The sequence below is a fragment of the Castanea sativa genome, chromosome 1, assembly GCF_040712315.1.
Source record: "Castanea sativa cultivar Marrone di Chiusa Pesio chromosome 1, ASM4071231v1".
Taxonomy (NCBI): Eukaryota; Viridiplantae; Streptophyta; class Magnoliopsida; order Fagales; family Fagaceae; genus Castanea; species Castanea sativa.
Window position 1 is genome coordinate 70,443,727 of NC_134013.1, and position 18,010 is coordinate 70,461,736.

General features: G+C 35.6%; 1 protein-coding gene across 1 annotated transcript; it reads right to left on the reverse strand.

Annotated features, from left to right (window-relative positions):
• Nucleotides 1–11,779: 11,779 nt before the first annotated feature.
• LOC142633393 (uncharacterized) lies at nt 11,780–12,531 on the reverse strand. Its single transcript, XM_075807628.1, has 2 exons — nt 12,459–12,531; nt 11,780–12,339 (listed from the first exon to the last, which is right to left on the reverse strand). The coding sequence occupies exons 1-2, from the start codon at nt 12,529–12,531 to the stop codon at nt 11,780–11,782; spliced, it is 633 nt and encodes a 210-aa protein (XP_075663743.1).
• Between the last annotated feature and the right edge of the window lie 5,479 nt (nt 12,532–18,010).

Here is an 18,010-nt window from a genome sequence, read left to right on the forward strand (position 1 = left end):
TGAAACTGAGGTCTTGGGTCTTGGCAATGGCTAAAAAATGTTAGGAGAAATGTTGTGGCCTTGGGGGACTTTTAGGATGAGACTCACAATTCATGTGAACTATAGGAGCATTATTCGTAGAGTCGTACTTGATTTTCATGCAATAGTAGTTGTTTAGAATTTTAATGCTTCATTTGCGAGTTTATAAAGAAATGGAATAAAATGGAATGAATAAATTATAAAGGAATAGAACTGAATGTATTTATGTAATCAAATGGAAAGGGAGAAAAAAAAGAGGAGTGGAATGAAATTATATAATTTTTTTCATGTTTTAAAATAAAAGAATAGAAATTAATGAAATATAAGTAGTATCATAGAAGAAATGAAATAGATTTATTTTATAACAACATTACCATTATAACCCTATTTTAAAATAAATAGTTGAACGTATAGGGATATTTTAGGAAATTTAGTGTAAAATTCATTAAATTAAATTTCATTTCCTTTGATTCCTCCTAATTCTAGGAGAAAAATGAAGGAACGAGTGTTATCTCTTACGTATTCCATTCCCTCTTAGAGCACTAGTAGTGGGGGTGTTTAGTTGCTATTTTACTCACCAAACTCGTAAAATGAAGCTCCAACCGGGTATGGGAACTTAAATTTTTTTTGCAACTTGCTACAGTAAGGTTGTATAAAACCTTACTGTAGCAAGGTTGTATCATTTTAAATTCTCTCTCCAAAGGTTATTGAGGATAGAGACAAAGATGAAGTGATGGAAGAGATAATAATTTTTAATATTATTTGTTGGTATGTTTTATATTATTTTAATGAGTTGTTTGTAAAAATAAAAATTGGTATGTTGAGATAGTTGTAAAATGAGATGGTAAAATAGATAAAATAGGTTTTTAGGGTGTAAAATAGAACTTTTTTACAATCCCCATTGCTAATGCTCTTATACTCCTAAACAAGAGAATTATTATTTTTTTTTTTTTTGAGAAACACACACACACATATATATATATAGGGGAATGGGGATGAGATAAGGGAATACACTCACACGCCAACATCAAAACTGCATGCGACAGTTAGTGTCGTGGAGCAAGTGATAAACTTCTTCTCAATATCATACCTTACTGATGTGGGACGATTTAACAAGAAAATTATCTTTCTATATTCTCCATTAAAACTCTCAAAAAATGGAATAGAAAGAATATTTTAAAATAATTATCTTCATTCCATTCCTTTTTCTCTTTTCAAATGGAGTGTAAAAAATGAGGTTAAAGGGTTTAAGGCGAAATTTGCTAGTTCTTTAATATTTATTTATTCTTCCTTAATTGACTCAAAACTCCCAAAAATAGAGAAATTGTTTTATTTGGAAGGAAAATAATAAAAGGCCCGATTAGCTAAAGTGTCAGCACGAATCTACTTATAAAATAATGTATCTATGACCCCATTTATCATGCCATTTCGAGACCATAAAACAAACGGCCCATAATTTAGAAAGGGTGTTTGTGGAGTTGTGAAGATTAAGAGAGAAACCTCATATCTAGTTGCTCTGATGGTTTTGTAAAAGCCTGCATGTCCCTACTACCCTAGAATATCCTATAAACACTTCAACATGTTAAGTGTGACAAATGGAGAGGGTGGAGACCAATTGATCAAGATGATTTTTAGCTGAGTTTGGTTGTTGGTTAATGGGTTCACTAGATAATAATATTCATTAACAAGGTGATGGAATTGGAACACGTTTTGGTGTATGGTTTGGTCAATGTTGGAGGGGAAGAATTTATTCCTAATTAGGCAGAAATAAAGGTCATTTTCCATGGTGGGATGTCGTGGTTATTTCGCTCATTGAAGGTCGAATTTATTTGAAGCCAATTCCTGAAAGGCGTTTCATAGAAAATTTCTAGATTTAGGACAGTAAGCTCTTTTCAATACTTGTTGGGCTTAGTAGTAGTCTCGAAGAACACGGGGATGTGGATTCTAAGAGACCACACTTGGGACAATTACAGAGATAGAGGTTTGATTTCTTGTGGGAAATCTCTCATAAGCACATTTCAGAAAAAAATCTTAAGTTTGTTTGGGATTTTGGTTTTCCAAACCCATGTAAATTGCAAATTATGAGAAGGTTTTTGAGATTTAAGAAAATGAAAAGCTTCCTTCATTGAACAAAATCCCATTGGGACCTGACCATATCAGGTTATCTTGAGCATGATGAACTAGAGGCAAAGGGGTACCCTTGATAAGGGAGTTGGAAACCAAGGGAAGGAGGTGTAGGTTACAGTTAGATTGCGGTCTTTACTCTTAATTAGATCCTGCACTAGATTTTGATCATGAAAGCTTAGCGGTCCTTCAGTTGTATCTCAAAAGGGAAAAGTTTTGCTACATAGAAGTATGCAGTAATTGCTGCATATAGGATTATGTGGCAGTAAAAAGAAAGTGACAAATGTTTGGAGGTCCACCTCATCATGTGCATTGCAATGACCCTTGGGCACATGTTGCTTTCTTTTTGCTGCCAAATAACCCATTATGCAGCAATTGCTGCATACTAGTATGCCCTTTCCCATCTCAAAATGAGCTACAAGGTAGCCAGTTATGGTCCCAAAAGTTGATATTTTGTCCATTCCCTCTTGCCATAAAAAGCCATTTCTAAGGTAGACATTCCCATTCTGTATGGCTTTTTAGATAGTTTTAATTTTACACATTCTCAAAAGTAATTGAAATCGTGACTTTGCCTCAAAAAAAAAAAAAATCGTGACTTTAAAGAATTAACTTTAGTCTTTAACACAATTAACCTAAGAATGGCGCGTGATGTTTGCGACATGCATAGAAGAAATGGCCGCAAACTTTCAACTACATATAGGGAAATACGAATTGTCCTCCGCAACAATTCAATCATTTGAAACAAATTTCCAGAATGGAGGAGACTAAGATAAAAGTACAAGACAAAATATACACATATAGAGATAATACGTAAAATATGCAAATGTCTAGGAAGCTCAAGTCGAATTATCAAGATCAATGAGATCTCCTAAAGTCATCATGTGTAGAGGCTTTGGTAAAGCAGATTTCCAAGTTTGTAATTTTTGATAAACTTGTCGAATGGTTGGATGATATTGTGGATTGGCGTGCAAGCATGCCGATGCCAGGGACGGAGTTATGTATTGACCCGTGGGGGGCTCTAGCCCCCCCCGGGCTCATGAGATTTTTCTTAGTATTAGTAGTATCAACGAATGTCTTTGTAACAACTGACTTGAGTTTTTGATTGTGTTCAACAACTGACTTGATTAGTAATAGAAAATTAATAAATAAAAGTGGTGCTTAGAGTCTTTGACCCAAAGAGTGATTGAGTGACTTTACAACAACTGACTTGATTAGTAATAGAAAATTAATAAATAATTTTTTTTTTTTTTTGCTTAGCCCCCCTTCGATTGAACTTCTGGCTCCGTACCTAGCTGATGCTATCTTTGTCACCAAAAGCACCTTTTTGGCAACTTCGTTTGAAGGATGTGCAAGTCGTTGGTCCAGTACATCTTTCAGAAGAAAATTATGGGGTGTCGATGGAAGATGATGCAAATGGTGATGATAGAAATGAGATCAGATCACCTGGATGCTTTCCCATAACAATTTCCAATGTGATTACTCCAAAACTGTAAATGTTGCACTTTTCATTGACTTCCATTGTGTGCACAAGCTCTGAAAGTTAGAGATCAAAGTTATGCTCTACTTTCAAACAATGATTCAAACTAAACTCGCAATAGTACTCTGGTTGCCACCTATGTACATACCACTCAATCTACTTTCAAACAAAGATTCAAACTAAACTCGCAACAGTCCTCTGGTTGCTACCTATATGTACATACAACTCCATAAATTCGTAGTTATAAGGCTTGGTTTGGATAGCTGAACGCGTCTAGCGTTCAACGTTTCCAGCCTTTTTTCTTTTTTTTTCTTCCGTGCACAGGTTTCAACCGGGCGACAAGCAGCACTATTCATCACTATGCTGGTACTGTTCATGAACAGTACACGCACTTTTCAGTTTTTTTTTTTAAATGGGACCCACGGTACTATTCACACATTTAAAAATTATTTTACTACAGTGTTTTCAATTTTCAGTTTTCAGCTGTATCCAAACGGACCCTAAATTTGAAGTAACAAGTGTAAACCTTTTGCTTCTAGAAGGAAAATGATAAAAATTATTACCAATTTACTACCAAAATACTCATTAGAAAAAATTACTACTAAAAATCTTATAAATTACTATGAAGGTAATAATGAATATGATTGATGACACATTTGTTGGGTGTACACATGTGAGTGTAGTTTCACATTATATAAAGATAAGAAACTTGAGTGATTAATATAACATAGTTAAGCTCATACCCTTGTTGAGGTACGAATTTTCGGGCCCTAATTTCATTAGCCCACTCCCTAAAAAATACCCACACAAGCCCATAAATTATTTTGAGCCCACATAAATATTCCCCTTATATATTACCCAAATATTCTCCATGTTATTGGGCTTCCATGAATATTCCCTATATAAGCCCCATAAATTGCCTTGGGTCCTCTCACAAATATTACCCACTATATCTCACATATTATCCAACTTGGGTTTTCACAAAAATACTCACCATATTGCTACCAAAATTGGGCCACAAAATTATGCTATCTCCATAAAAAAAAAAGCCCAACAAAACCCCCTCTAAAGACCGTTACAATACGGCACCTCTAAAAGCCCCTTACGATACAGCACCTCTAAAGCCCATTACAATACAACACCTCTAAAGCCCATTACAATACAACACCTCTAAAGATCGCTATGATACGACACTTCTAAAGCCCGTTATGATATGGCACCTCTAAAGCCCGTTACGATATGACACCTCTAAAGATCGTTATGATACAGTACTCTAAAGCCCGTTATAATACGACACCTCTAAAGCCCGTTATGATACTGCACTCTAAAGTCCGTTACGATATGACACCTCTAAATCTCGTTGCTACACGACAATATTTTTACAAAATCTTACAAAGCTCAAATACTAATTTAGCACTTATTTTACAAAGCCCAAATATTATTTGACATTATTTTACGAAGCCCAAATATTATTTTGGCATTATTTTACAAAGCCCAAATATTATTTTGGCAAAAACAATTACATTATGCTCAAAGCCCAAAACTATTTCTTGGCAAAATATAATCTAAAATCCCTAACTCATGGGAAATATAAATTACTCACCTCTCAAGTTTATTTCTCTCAAACAAAATTTATGGGAACTTTGCTTATTTTTCCATAATCAACTAACTTCAAAAGCCCATGTATATCACTCATGACAAAACTATTCATTTTGTATAGATAATCAAGCCCAAAGAAGCTCAACTACAAAGCCCAGCTGAGCCATCCCAGCCCACATACAAATCCTAGCAGCTGAAGTTCACGTGAACTGACCAGTCAAAATTCAGCACAACTTAACAACTGGAGCCCATTGCCATCAAGTTATAACTTGTCCAATTAGACCAGAAGAGGACACGTGTCCATCAAGGGTTAAACCCTTCTTTCACAAGCTGAAATTTCATCATTTCTCATGTGACATAAAGCTGAAAATGACGTGACAAAAAGCTGGGAAGCTTTAGTCAGCCAAAGGAACCAAGGCACTTTGTTCGTAGGCCACCCTACCCAATTGAGTTGCTAAGCAAGCCATACCCGGAGAAATATGAGACTCCCACCTTCATTGTTTATGATGGGAGGAAAGGAAATGTGATTAAGCATGTCAACAAGTTTCTTGATTCTATGGGTCCTTTTGCTGGAAATAATGATCTTTGCTTAAGGGAATTCTCAAAATCTCTTACCGATAGTGCTTACACATGGTACTCCACTCTACAGCCAGGTTCCATTGCTGCATGGGATGACATGGTTGAAAGTTTCTGCTCAAAGTATTTTCATGGGGAGGAAAAAGTTACTATCTTCACACTTCACAACACCAAGCAAAAGTCCTCCGAAGGACTTCTCGACTTCATTTGGCGATTTAGAGATGTTGCTTTTGATTGTTATGGGCAGTTTAAAGAGCAAGAGCTAGTTGAAATTTGCATTGACAATATGTCTCATGAGTACCGAGCCCATTTAGAGAACCTTGATATTACTCTGTTTGCCCAGCTGCTTTAGAAGGCTCGTAAGACAGTTGTGTCAGTCAAGCTTTCCACAGCTGAAAAGCCCAAGTCAGAAAAGAAAAATGCTCCTTAAGCTTTTGTAGTCTCCACCAATGAACTAATAGTTGGAGAGAAGCGGAAAAGGGAAGAATAGGGAGAGTATCCTCCCATTCCATGCACTAATGAAGAAATGATTGCTGTCATTGACAAATGGATGGCTGATGGAGTGCTTAGGCCCTTTAAGCCTAGCCGAAAGCCTACCCCTGAAGATATGCGAAATCCCCTTTATTGTCGGTATCATCGATATGTGGGTCATGGAACTAGAAATTGTAGAGCAGTTTAGGGAACATTCACAAGAAAATTTTAGATGACACTTTGAACCTCACTCGTGAGCAAGAGGTCCAACGGAACCCACTGCCTCAGCATCACAGAGGGAAAGCCACATCAATTGTACTTTTTCATAATGGGACTGATGAGAATAAAACTGCCAGCGATACAAGCATGCCCCCAGCAACTATCTCTGCTTTTCAAAGAAACCCTACCTTTCGGAATTTGTTTAATCAATTGGGGCTCAAGGAAGAGTCAAGGAGAACAGCAACCGAAGCTCTTGTATCCATTGCTGCTAGCTTAAGAACCCACTGCCTCACGGCTGAAGCTCATGCTAGCCGAGCTTTCCTAGAGACTACTAATGTCATCAATTTCACCGATGAGGACATGGAGGTACAACACCTCGATCATAGTAGACCATTATATATTGCTTCTCAAATTAATGATGTTCACATAAGAAGGGCACTAGTAAACATTACTGCATCACTTAATCTTATTCCATCCAGCACACTTAAAGCAGCTGGGATCCAACTCAGCAAAATCGTTGGGGCTCCTATTGAGGTTTTTGGTTTTACTGGTATTCATGAATGCACTATTGGGAGTATACAGTTAGTTCTCAAAGTGGGGCCCATTGTTGCCCTCACTAGGTTTCATGTTATTGACTCACCCGTTTCTTATCATGCTCTACTTAGGTGGCCATGGCTTCACAAACACAAGCTTGTGCCATCCACTTATCACCAATGTGTCAAGGGAAGATTTAATGGTAAGCCCATACGCTTCCCAGCTAATCTTGCACCATTTGATCTATCCGAGGCACACTACTTTGAGGCTACTTTTTATGATGAGCTCGCTCTAAGTGGGGAAGATTCCATTACCCAGCTGGCGAGATATTGAGAATGATCCAAAAATAGACATGAGGTCTTTCCTTGACTAGAGGAAAAAGAAAAGAGATTGTGGGGAAACCCCCAGCAGTACCTCATAGCCGCGATGTGTGCAAATCCAGCTACCGGATGGTCGTTTGGGGTATCATTTATGACGATACACGGGGCCTAGCTGTCTCAAGCAGAAAGGTCTCGGACTGAATGAAGCAAGTACTACTCCGACATGTTGTTATACTCAAGAAACAGAAACCCCGGCGGTAGGAAAAATTCTGCCCAGTAGTTTGACAGAACTACCTGAAGAGCCCCTAGCGGTAACTAATTTTTCACCTGATGTGGAGTTGGAGACCATTAATCTCAGTGATGATTCTAGTATCCAGCAACCAACTTCAGTTAATGCAACTTTGCCATCGTTAGAAGAAGCTCAGCTTGTTTCATTATTGAAGGAGTACATTGATGTCTTTGCTTGGGAGTACCATGAGATTCCCGGTTTGGATCCTAACCTAGTAGCACATGCTCTTAACGTGGAATCAGGGGCAAAGCCAGTAGTACAGTTTATGCGGACTTTCCATCCTGATGTTAAAGCTCAGATTATTCAAGAAGTTCAGAAACTTCTCACAGCTAGGTTCATCAAGCCTATCATGCATCCAAAGTGGCTTTCCAATATTGTACCGGTCAAGAAGAAGAACGAAAAATACGATGCTGTATTGACTTCCGGAATCTTAATAAAGCATGTCCCAAAGATGAGTTTCCACTTCCAAATATGGATATGCTCATTGATTCAGCTGCTAGGCATGCTATGTTCTCATTCATGGATGGTTTCAATGGTTATAATCAACTCAAAATGTCGTCCAAAGATGTAGCCAAAACAGCCTACTGAACTGCTATTGGCAACTTTTACTACACCTTTATGCCCTTCGATCTTAAAAATACCAGAGCCACATATCAAAGGGCTATGACTGCAATCTTTCATGACATGATGCATAAAGAAACCGAGGACTATGTGGACAACATTGTTGTGAAGTCAAAGACAAGAGAAGATCATCTTGCCATCTTACGAAAAGTCTTTGAAAGGTGTCGACTCTACAAGCTTCGCACGAATCCACTCAAATGTGCCTTTGGAGTTACAGTTGGGAAATTTCTGGGATTTCTTGTCCCCCAAAGAGGCGTAGATGTTGATCCTAGCAAAGTGCAAGCCATTGCTACTATGAAGCTACCCACTACACTCATACAGCTCAAAAGTTTCCTTGGTAAACTCTCATACATCCGGTGGTTCATTCTAGGTCTCGTTGCCCTCACAACTGTCTTTACACCACTGTTGGAAAAAGGAAGACCCTTCCGCTAGGATTCCAAATGCCAGCAGACATTCCTCCAGCTGCAGCAACTCATGACCAGACTGTTAGGATGTGTGCCCTTAAATCCTTTTGTATGATACCATGTATGACATTATGTATTACTTAATGTTATGATTAATAAAGTTGTTTTATTATTATCTAAAATAATGGTAACATGAATATTTAGACATTATCATGTTGTCCATAAGATGCATAGTATGTGATTTATGTGAAAAGTTACAGAAGATATAAATCACAAGTTCTTTGTAAACTCAGAATTATAGTTTGTAGTCGGTGATGAAATTAGGCATTTCATCTGCGAAGACTATGACGTATCAACTAAGATGATTTGTCTTGATCATGGAAGTGGATACTTCTAGTTGGTATGTTGATATGTTTTAAGAGTTAAGACATATTGAACTGGAACGCTGTGAGATTTATTATTCTCCTAACGACAGTAAAATGAATAATAAATCCCACGACTTCTATTTGCATAAACTCTTAATCTTGAGAGAATAATGGATCTGATCATGACGTGTAGGTTGCTTTAATATATCAGGAGTGAGATCTAAAGTCAAGATCAAAACCTCAGTATATTAGGCAGCCACATTTAGTGTTGATGAAACATATATTCCCAAGATGGAATTCATAATCTCTTAACAGAGATATAAAATATTTCTTTGAGATAAGTTTAATGAGTTTGGTTATTCAGAGTGTTAGGCCTAACTACTTTAGTAAGGAGATACTGAAGTATATATTTATGAAATTGGATTTCATAAATATATAATGAATAACTTAAAGGATTAAACCGGGTACTCAAGGATAAAGATGTAGTAATCTTCAAAGTGACAGTCTACATTCATGACTTTGTATTACTACAAATATTTAATGAAAGGGTTGCATGGCAATAAAGTCTTGACATATAATTTATTAATAAAACCTAGAGTGCAATTATATTTATATAGTGGTATTAAATATAATTAATGGTAACTTTGGACTTGTCAAGAGTTGACAGAAAAGCCCAAGGCCATTGGAGCTAGTGTCTTATTGGTTCCTTTTGGTTCTACTCCAAGCCATACACTAAAGCCTAATTGGAAAGGCCCAATAGGCCATCCCAATTAGATAATCAGTTAGATATAAAAGGAGAAACATACAGAAAATTAGAAAAAGAGAGACATCATTGTGAAATGGTGTGTATGTATTGAGTGAAACCATTCGATAAGTCTCCCTTGGAAACTGATTGAGAGACCACCCTTCTTGGGCGTAAAGTGGAATTGGAGTGAAGGTTAAAAGTGTTCCCAAGTACTTCTAATCTTTTGTTTTGAATTTCACCACACCAAGGTACGCTATTTTGTTCTTAAATTGTGAAATTTACATAGTACATGTTATCAATTATGAATGAAATAGATCCGTGTTTGTTGCTTCCGTTGTGTGTTTTGTATGAGTAACAAAACCAGATTTTCCAACAATTGGTATCAGAGCCAAGTTTTCATATCATGATTGTATAACATGTGATTGGATTTTAGAATAAAAGAAAAACGTTTGTGCATTTTGTTATCTTAAAGAAATTCATTTGAATCCTTGTTATATAATAATGATTGAAGGCCATTCGGTTATATTCATATGCAACAATCTATATCAGTGTTGTTAAAAGCACTAAGCGCACTTAAGCGCAAAGGCCTACTGGAGCCTAAGCGCAAAGCGCAAGCGTGCGCCTGATCGATGTGAAGTGCACATTTAAAAAAAATTAAAAAAAATTATTAATGATCAATACAACAATCAAATGATCAATTAATCATATAAATTACAATAAAACATTTTATATAATTTATATAACATTTATATAATTCTATTGTTCTTTACAAAATATATGCAACCATGATATTTGATGGCCATGATTACAAAACATGGTTGAATCAAAATAGAAGTATAGAACCAAAAAGGCAGAGGCTAAAAAGTACTAGAATTTTAAGTAATGTTATCTTTGCCTAACAAAATATCTTTGCGTAACAAAATCAATGCAAATATGCAATGAAATCCTAATCTACATAATCATCATCATCGTGATCAAGCAAGGGACCATCATCATTTTCATCAAAAGATTTGTAGCCCTCATTATTTTCCTCATCATCTTCATCTCCATCACGAGAAGCATGTTGTGAACTAGAACTTGAACCTGTGGCTTGTCCTAATGGTCTCATTCTTGATCTGAAGTTGAATCTTTCTTCTTCAACTCTAGAAGCTCTAGCAACACTGCCCCATGTCAAAATATCATCATTAAACACAAGATCATCTTCCACAAATTCTTCTACTTCATCTTCTTCTACTCTTCCAATCAACCACTCATTGCTATCATCTACATCTTTCAAGGAGATTGGATCAATTGTGTCAAGCAAGTTATATCTCCGCTTCAAGGCTCTATTGTACTTAATAAATACCAAATCATTCATCTGGGATTGTGCTAACCTATTTCTTTTCTTGCTATGCACCTACACAATCCATATAGCCATATATTAAAATGCATAGATGGTGATATCATGATAATTAAATCATGAAATAAATTTCACAATTAAGTCCCTAACTTTTTAGTTACTCACATGTTAAAACATACTCCAGTTCCGCTTGCACCCTGATGAACTACAAGCTAGGCTAAGAACTTTTACAGCAAATTGCTGTAAACTTGGAGTTGAAGCTCCAAAAGCAGACCACCAATCAGCTGTTAAGGAAAATAAAAAATGGTCTTAACTCTTAAGTCTTAACCCTTAACTCAAACTTTATAAGAACTATATAATTTTTCCATTTAATAAAATGGGCAAACTAATAAGTAACAACTAACAAAAGCTAACAAAGCTAATACCTGGTGCTTTTTTCTTTCTCTGCCTCTTAGCCATTTCCAACCCAAAGAGGCCCTCTTCTCTCTTATATGATGTCAACTCTTCAAGAATCTTATCTTGTTGATTAATGTTTGGAACCAACCTTTGTATGCATTTGTATAGGCCAGGCATCACCTCTTCATCTTGCTTAATTTCAGAGCGATTATCATAACAAAATTATGGATTCAAGAAATAGCCAGCCACATGCAAAGGCTGATGGAGTTGACAGTCCCACCTTCAATCTATTATTTCAAAGATTTCTTTGTATCTTTCTTCACTTCCATTAAAAGATTTTTCAATTGCTTCTTTAGCTCGATCCATAGCCTCATAAATGTATCCTATGGCAGGCATTTTCTCTCTATCAACCAATCGAAGCACACGAACTATAGGACTTGACACTTTAAGGCTATAAACAATAGTGTTCCAAAATGTATGCATTAGAACTGTTTGAGCCACCCTTTTTCCTGTTAGCTCATTTGCCCACTTGCTACAGGTCCAATCCTCTAAAGTAAACATCTTTCTCAAGTTTTCCTTTTGCTTGTGTATGCTTGATAATATGAGAAAGGATGTAGCAAATCGAGTTTTAGCGGGCCTAAGCAAGTTCCTTTGCCCTGTAAATTGTCTCATCATGTTTATGAGACCAGTATGATTATATATATACCCAATAAGCTCAATTGCCCTTTTTATTGTTCTCATGATTGTAGGAAGCTTTGCAATGTCTTCCAACGTTAAATCCAAACAATGGGCAACACATGGGGTCCAATACAAATGAGGTCTTTTTGCCTCCAATAATCGTCCTAATAATGTAAAAATATAAACAATTAATAACAACTAAGAAAAAAATAAAAATAAAATATGAATACTATTTTCTAATTTCATGAGATTAAGATATATAGTTCTATATATAACTTGTTACCTGCCATCACATAACTTGAGTCATTATCAGTTATAACTTGTACAACTTTGTCTTCTCCAATTTTCTCCACCATGCTATCAAGTAGTTAATATATCCTTTCTCCGATCTTCATATATGAAGACGCATCAATAGACTCGATAAACATGTTTCCCTTAGAGCAATTCACCAAAAAATTTATCAAAGATCTATGACTTTTATCTTTCCATCCATCAAACATAATAGAACATCCAGTTTTTGCCCATTCTTCTTTATGGCTCTTCATTATATTATTGGTGCGGACCACTTCCTTTTTCAATAAAGGAACTCTCACTTCATGGTAACTTGGGGGCTTCATACCAATTCCATATCGTCCAATGGATCGAATTGCAGCATTGAAACTATCATCATTAATAACATTAAATGGAATTGCTGCTTCATACATCCACCTTGCTATATCAACACAAGCCTTATCTCTTAACTCTTTCTTGTAAGCATCATTAATTGTTGTTTGGACCCCCTTTCCACTCTTTCTCATTTTTGTTGATTTAGGAGGAGGGACAAATGTATCCATAGGACCTACATGCCTTGGTTTCTTTTTACTAGTGCCATTGCCACCTACATTTTGCACTCGTTTGCCACGAGCATCAACTTCAGCAACCTTATCCTCCTCTTCTTCATCAAAAGCCACATCATCAAATTCAACCATCAAATTTACTGCTCTTTTTTTGTTTTTTTTCTCAGCATATATTGATTAACTTCTTCCTTATCATGTTCAAGGCACTTTTGACAGCCAACAATAGCTCTATAACCTCCAGCTAAGTGTTGCTTAAGTCTATAAGCCCCTCCTTTTGCAACTTTCCCATAGAAATTGCAAGTTAAATCATTTTTATTGTTTTCATTAGCTAGATACGCATACTTCCATGCAATATCTTTTCTTGAATTTGAATCTCCAGTAGGCAGTAGCCATAATGCATTAATGCCCTATAACTAATAACTAACATTAGTTAATAACTTAATCACTTAATAAATTTAAGAAAAATTCAATATGAGTCTAAGTGCTATGTTGACACCTATTAAAGTAACTAAAGTTACTAAACAATTAACACATATAAATAATTTCATACATTCATACATGTTTTTTTTTTTTTCATAAATGACCCAACTAAGAATGAGAGGAGCTTTGGGTTTCATTAATGAGGGAAAAAATGGAATAGGTTTAAGAAAAAAGAAGAAGAAGAAGAAGAAATAGAGGAGTTGTCTGATTGGGTCGTGGGTTTCAAAATGAGGAGAGAGAGAGAGAGAATGGAATAGGTTTAAGAAAAGAAAAAAAAAAACAAAAGAAGAAAGAGGAGTTATGTGACTGTGTCGTGGGTTTCAGAATGAGGGGAAAAAAAGAGAGAAAGAGGAAGAGAAGAAGATTGAGGACTGGGTTTCAAAAAAAGTAAAAAAAGAAAGGTTTAAAAAGGAAGAATAAGAGAGAGAGAGAGAGAGAGAGAGAGAGAGACGTACCTTTGAATCTTTGAGCTTGATATCGAGAGAGCACTATGATTGGGAGGGAGCAGTGGGGTTGGGAGTGGGGTTGGAGTGTCTGATTTAGTGTGTTTGTTTGTGTGGTTGTAGTTAAAAGTTTAAAAATATCTAAAGAGATAAGACTTAGGTGTATGGTAGCACACCATACTATCAGTTTTTATATATTAAATCAATGACTTATATCATGCATATTTAGATCTAATGGCTAAAAATTAAATCAGGATTTTTTAAAGAAGTATACAAAAAGCTCAAAAAAGCGCGCTTTGCGCTTAATAAAAAAGCGCAAAAAGGCACGCTTTTGTGAGGGGGCTTCGCTTTAGAGGAAAAAAGCCCAAAGGGCTGTGCGCTCTGCGCTTTGCACTTAAGCGTGCTTTAAGCACACTTTTAACAGCACTGATCTATATATGTGATTGTTGGATTGAAGATCATTCGATTATATTCATATGCCATAATAGTTATTGAATATTGTGCCGTGTCTTAGTAATGACCAAGGATATATGACTTCTGAAAATACCTGTCATGTGTTAAATGTTTATCAAGGATTCAATATAATATACGGATTGCAAATATAGAATAGCAGTTTGACCTTCTCTTTGTTTTGCACCGCTTGGACCTTCTATGCACCGCTTGGCTATAAAAGACTATTTAATATTCCTGGAGTTCCCATGCATTAAAGATTCAAGTACTTTATATCATATTGAATTTGTATATATATATATATATATATATATATATATATATATATATATATATTTTGCAAGTGGGATCCAATAGGTATTATTGTTTATAAAGTAATACTTGTTTTTAATATGAGTATTACTCGTTCATGAATTGATTAATATATATATATATATATATATATATATATATATATATATATATATACATTGTAAATGTGGAATCCGAATGTCATAAGCATTGAAATACCTTATATCTATTGATAGAAAGTTGATATGTTTTATATGTTATTAAGGATTCAAGGGCTAACTTCATGAATTGATTAATATGGGTAAATGTTTATATATATATATATATTAAGATCAGTTCATGTTTATATATATATTGACCTTAAAAAATTTAATTTAAAATATCTAGTGGGAGAGAGATACAAAGGTTGGATCACATGGCCTTCATTGTCGGTTTATGGTAGTAGGACTAAGCACCTCGCCTTGGCATATATGTCTTGCTCCCTTCGGAGGGTGTTTAATTCATGGTACTACAAAATAAGCCTCTTAATGATGGATGATGTGTTTTTACATTAAGGACGACCACACTACCGTGGAGTTACTTAATGACTCACATAGAATTCAGTCAATGGTGTATACTAGACTAAGTTTAATGTTAACCTCCCTTTGGAGCTATGTCATTATTACTTAGAGGCTAAAGGAAATATGTCATGTTATTAGTGTTTGATAAGAGTTATTATGATAGCACTAATAATGAGAATAGTTCTCAATCAATCGTAGTGTTTATAATTTATTTGCTTCCAAGGAATTTTAAACATGAGATTGGGATGTCATTGCATATTTTATATTATGGTTTTATTAAGGTTCTATAATATATGTTTATGTGCTAAATTGATAATGTCTAATTTACTAATTATATTCATGTTTATTATTTTCATATTTAAAATCATGGCATCATTTAGCCCACTTGTTGCTATTCTTAATCAAAACAAACTGACTGGATCCAACTATGTTGATTGGAAAAGAAATTTGGACATTGTTTATACTGCTGAATAGCACAAATATGTGCTTACTCAACCATGTCCTAACTTTCCTTTATTAGATGCTCATCCTGAGAAAAAATAGCGATATGATCGTTGGCAGAAATCTAATGAGATGACCAAGTGCTATATCCTAACATCTATTTCAAATGTTCTACAGCATTAAATGTAGGATGTCGAACTAGCTTCAAATATAATGCTAAGTCTAAAGGAGATGTTTGGTGAGCAATGTCGTTTTGCAAGGCAAGAAATTATGAGGCAAATTTATAGTACCAAAATGGCTGAAGGTACTTCAGTGAGGGAGCATTGTTGATGATCTCTAATCTGAATACATTGGAAGTTTTAGGTGCTAATATTGATGCAGAATCCTAAGTGGATATTATACTACAGTTACTGCCGGAATCATTCAAGGAATTCAGACTTAATTATAATATGAACAAAAAGATTTATTCTTTGTCTGAATTGATGAATGAAATGGTAGCGGCGGATGGCATCCTTGGTACTTCTAGTATTAAAGCCAATGTTGGTGAAACTTCTACTTCTCAACCTAAGTCGAAAGGCAAGGGTAAGAAGAAAAAGAAAAAGGACTTCACCAAGCAAGATGTTAAACAAATTGCCTTAGAAGTTGCCAACAAAGGAAGAAAAACCAAAGGAAAGTATTTCCATTGTGGTGAGAAAGGACATTGGAAGAGAAATTATCCAATATTCAAGGCTGCCAAGAATAAGGGTATGAAAAGTTCATTTCTTTTTTAAATATGTTTAGTACAGAATCTCACGGATTTCTGGTGTGTGGATTCAAGTTATAGTAATCATATCTGTAATTCTTTGCAGGGGTTCCAGGAGACTAGAAAGTTAAATGAGGGAGAACTATTTCTTACTTTGGCTGATGAGAGCAAGATTGCAGTTGTAGCTATTAAAGTGTTTTGATAGGGTACTGATTTTACCTATCTCCAAGTCGTCCATACAGGTCGTCCATAACCCAGCTGGAATTGTAAACACCCTCTGGAACCTACCCGCAACTACCTCGTCCAAGGAAGAAGAGCTCTGGACGAGATAAGCACCACTAGAGAATAGACGCTCGTCCAGAGCTCGGACAACCTCGTCTTGAAGGAGTTTGTCTGTTAGACGAGATAGCCCCTGCGCATGTGCCAAAGTACACTCAACTAAGGAATTCCAGGACGAGGGTATCATACTTAGGAAAATCTCCGAATATAATGTGCTAATACTTTATCCCACGCATAACTGTCAAGTATCCGTTGTGAAATAGAAGCAATAACTCCTAAACGGTTATGAGAGTTACGTTTGATCCTTGCGCCTCCTTGAATCCAGGGGAAGTTCCAATTTCGATAACCGTCTATGAGAGCAATATATAAAGACTGATTCAGACAAGGCAAAGGTATGTTGATTTTACTCCAAAAAAGTTGGAACTCCAAAAATATAGAGAGAAAAACTAACTTTGCCATCGGAGGGTTTTTGGCCGGCAGCCTCGGTCACATTTGATTCGCTTTTCTTTTTTTCTTTAGGCCGCAAAGAGAGCAAGTGGTCCTTTCAAGTCCGAAGCATCCAGCCTACTAATCTTCTTTGCATCATCATGTTTAATTTATGCTTTAATTCTAGAGTTTTAATATTAGAAGACTGTCTGTATGTACCTAATGTTTGTAGGAGTTTAATTTCTGCAACTTATTTAAGTAAACATAGATATTGTGTTATCCTCAAATACAATGTTGTAATAAAGAAGGATAAAAGGTTTATATGTTCGGGCAATATTGTGGATGATTTTTACATTTTAACTCCTGACAAGCGTGAATTATACAATTCTGAATTAGATAGTAGCTCCCATGTAAATTCATTAAAGAGAAAGTTTCTTTCTACTAGTGATGCATAGCTCTGCCTCACGGGGACAGCAGGAAGAGAAACTAGTTGGCAGAAATTTTGGCACTTGTGTTTGGGTTATATTAATTTAAATAAGATTCAAAGATTAATCAAAGATGGAATTTTACAACCCATGGACTTTGATGGATTTCCAGTTTGCGAATCTTATTTGGAAGGTAAAATGACCAAACGACATTTTAATGCAAAAGGTAGAAGAGCCCAAGAGTTGCTTGAATTATTTTATATAGATGTATGTGGTCCTATGTCAACCCAAGCAAAAGGAAGTTATGAGTACTTCATCACTTTTACGGATGATTATTCAAGATATGATTATGTGTATCTAATGAGACAGAAGTCCAAAGCCTTTGAAAAGTTCAAAGAGTTTAGGGCTGAAGTTGAAAATCAATTGGGTAAACGCATAAAGGCCATTCGATCTAATCGAGGT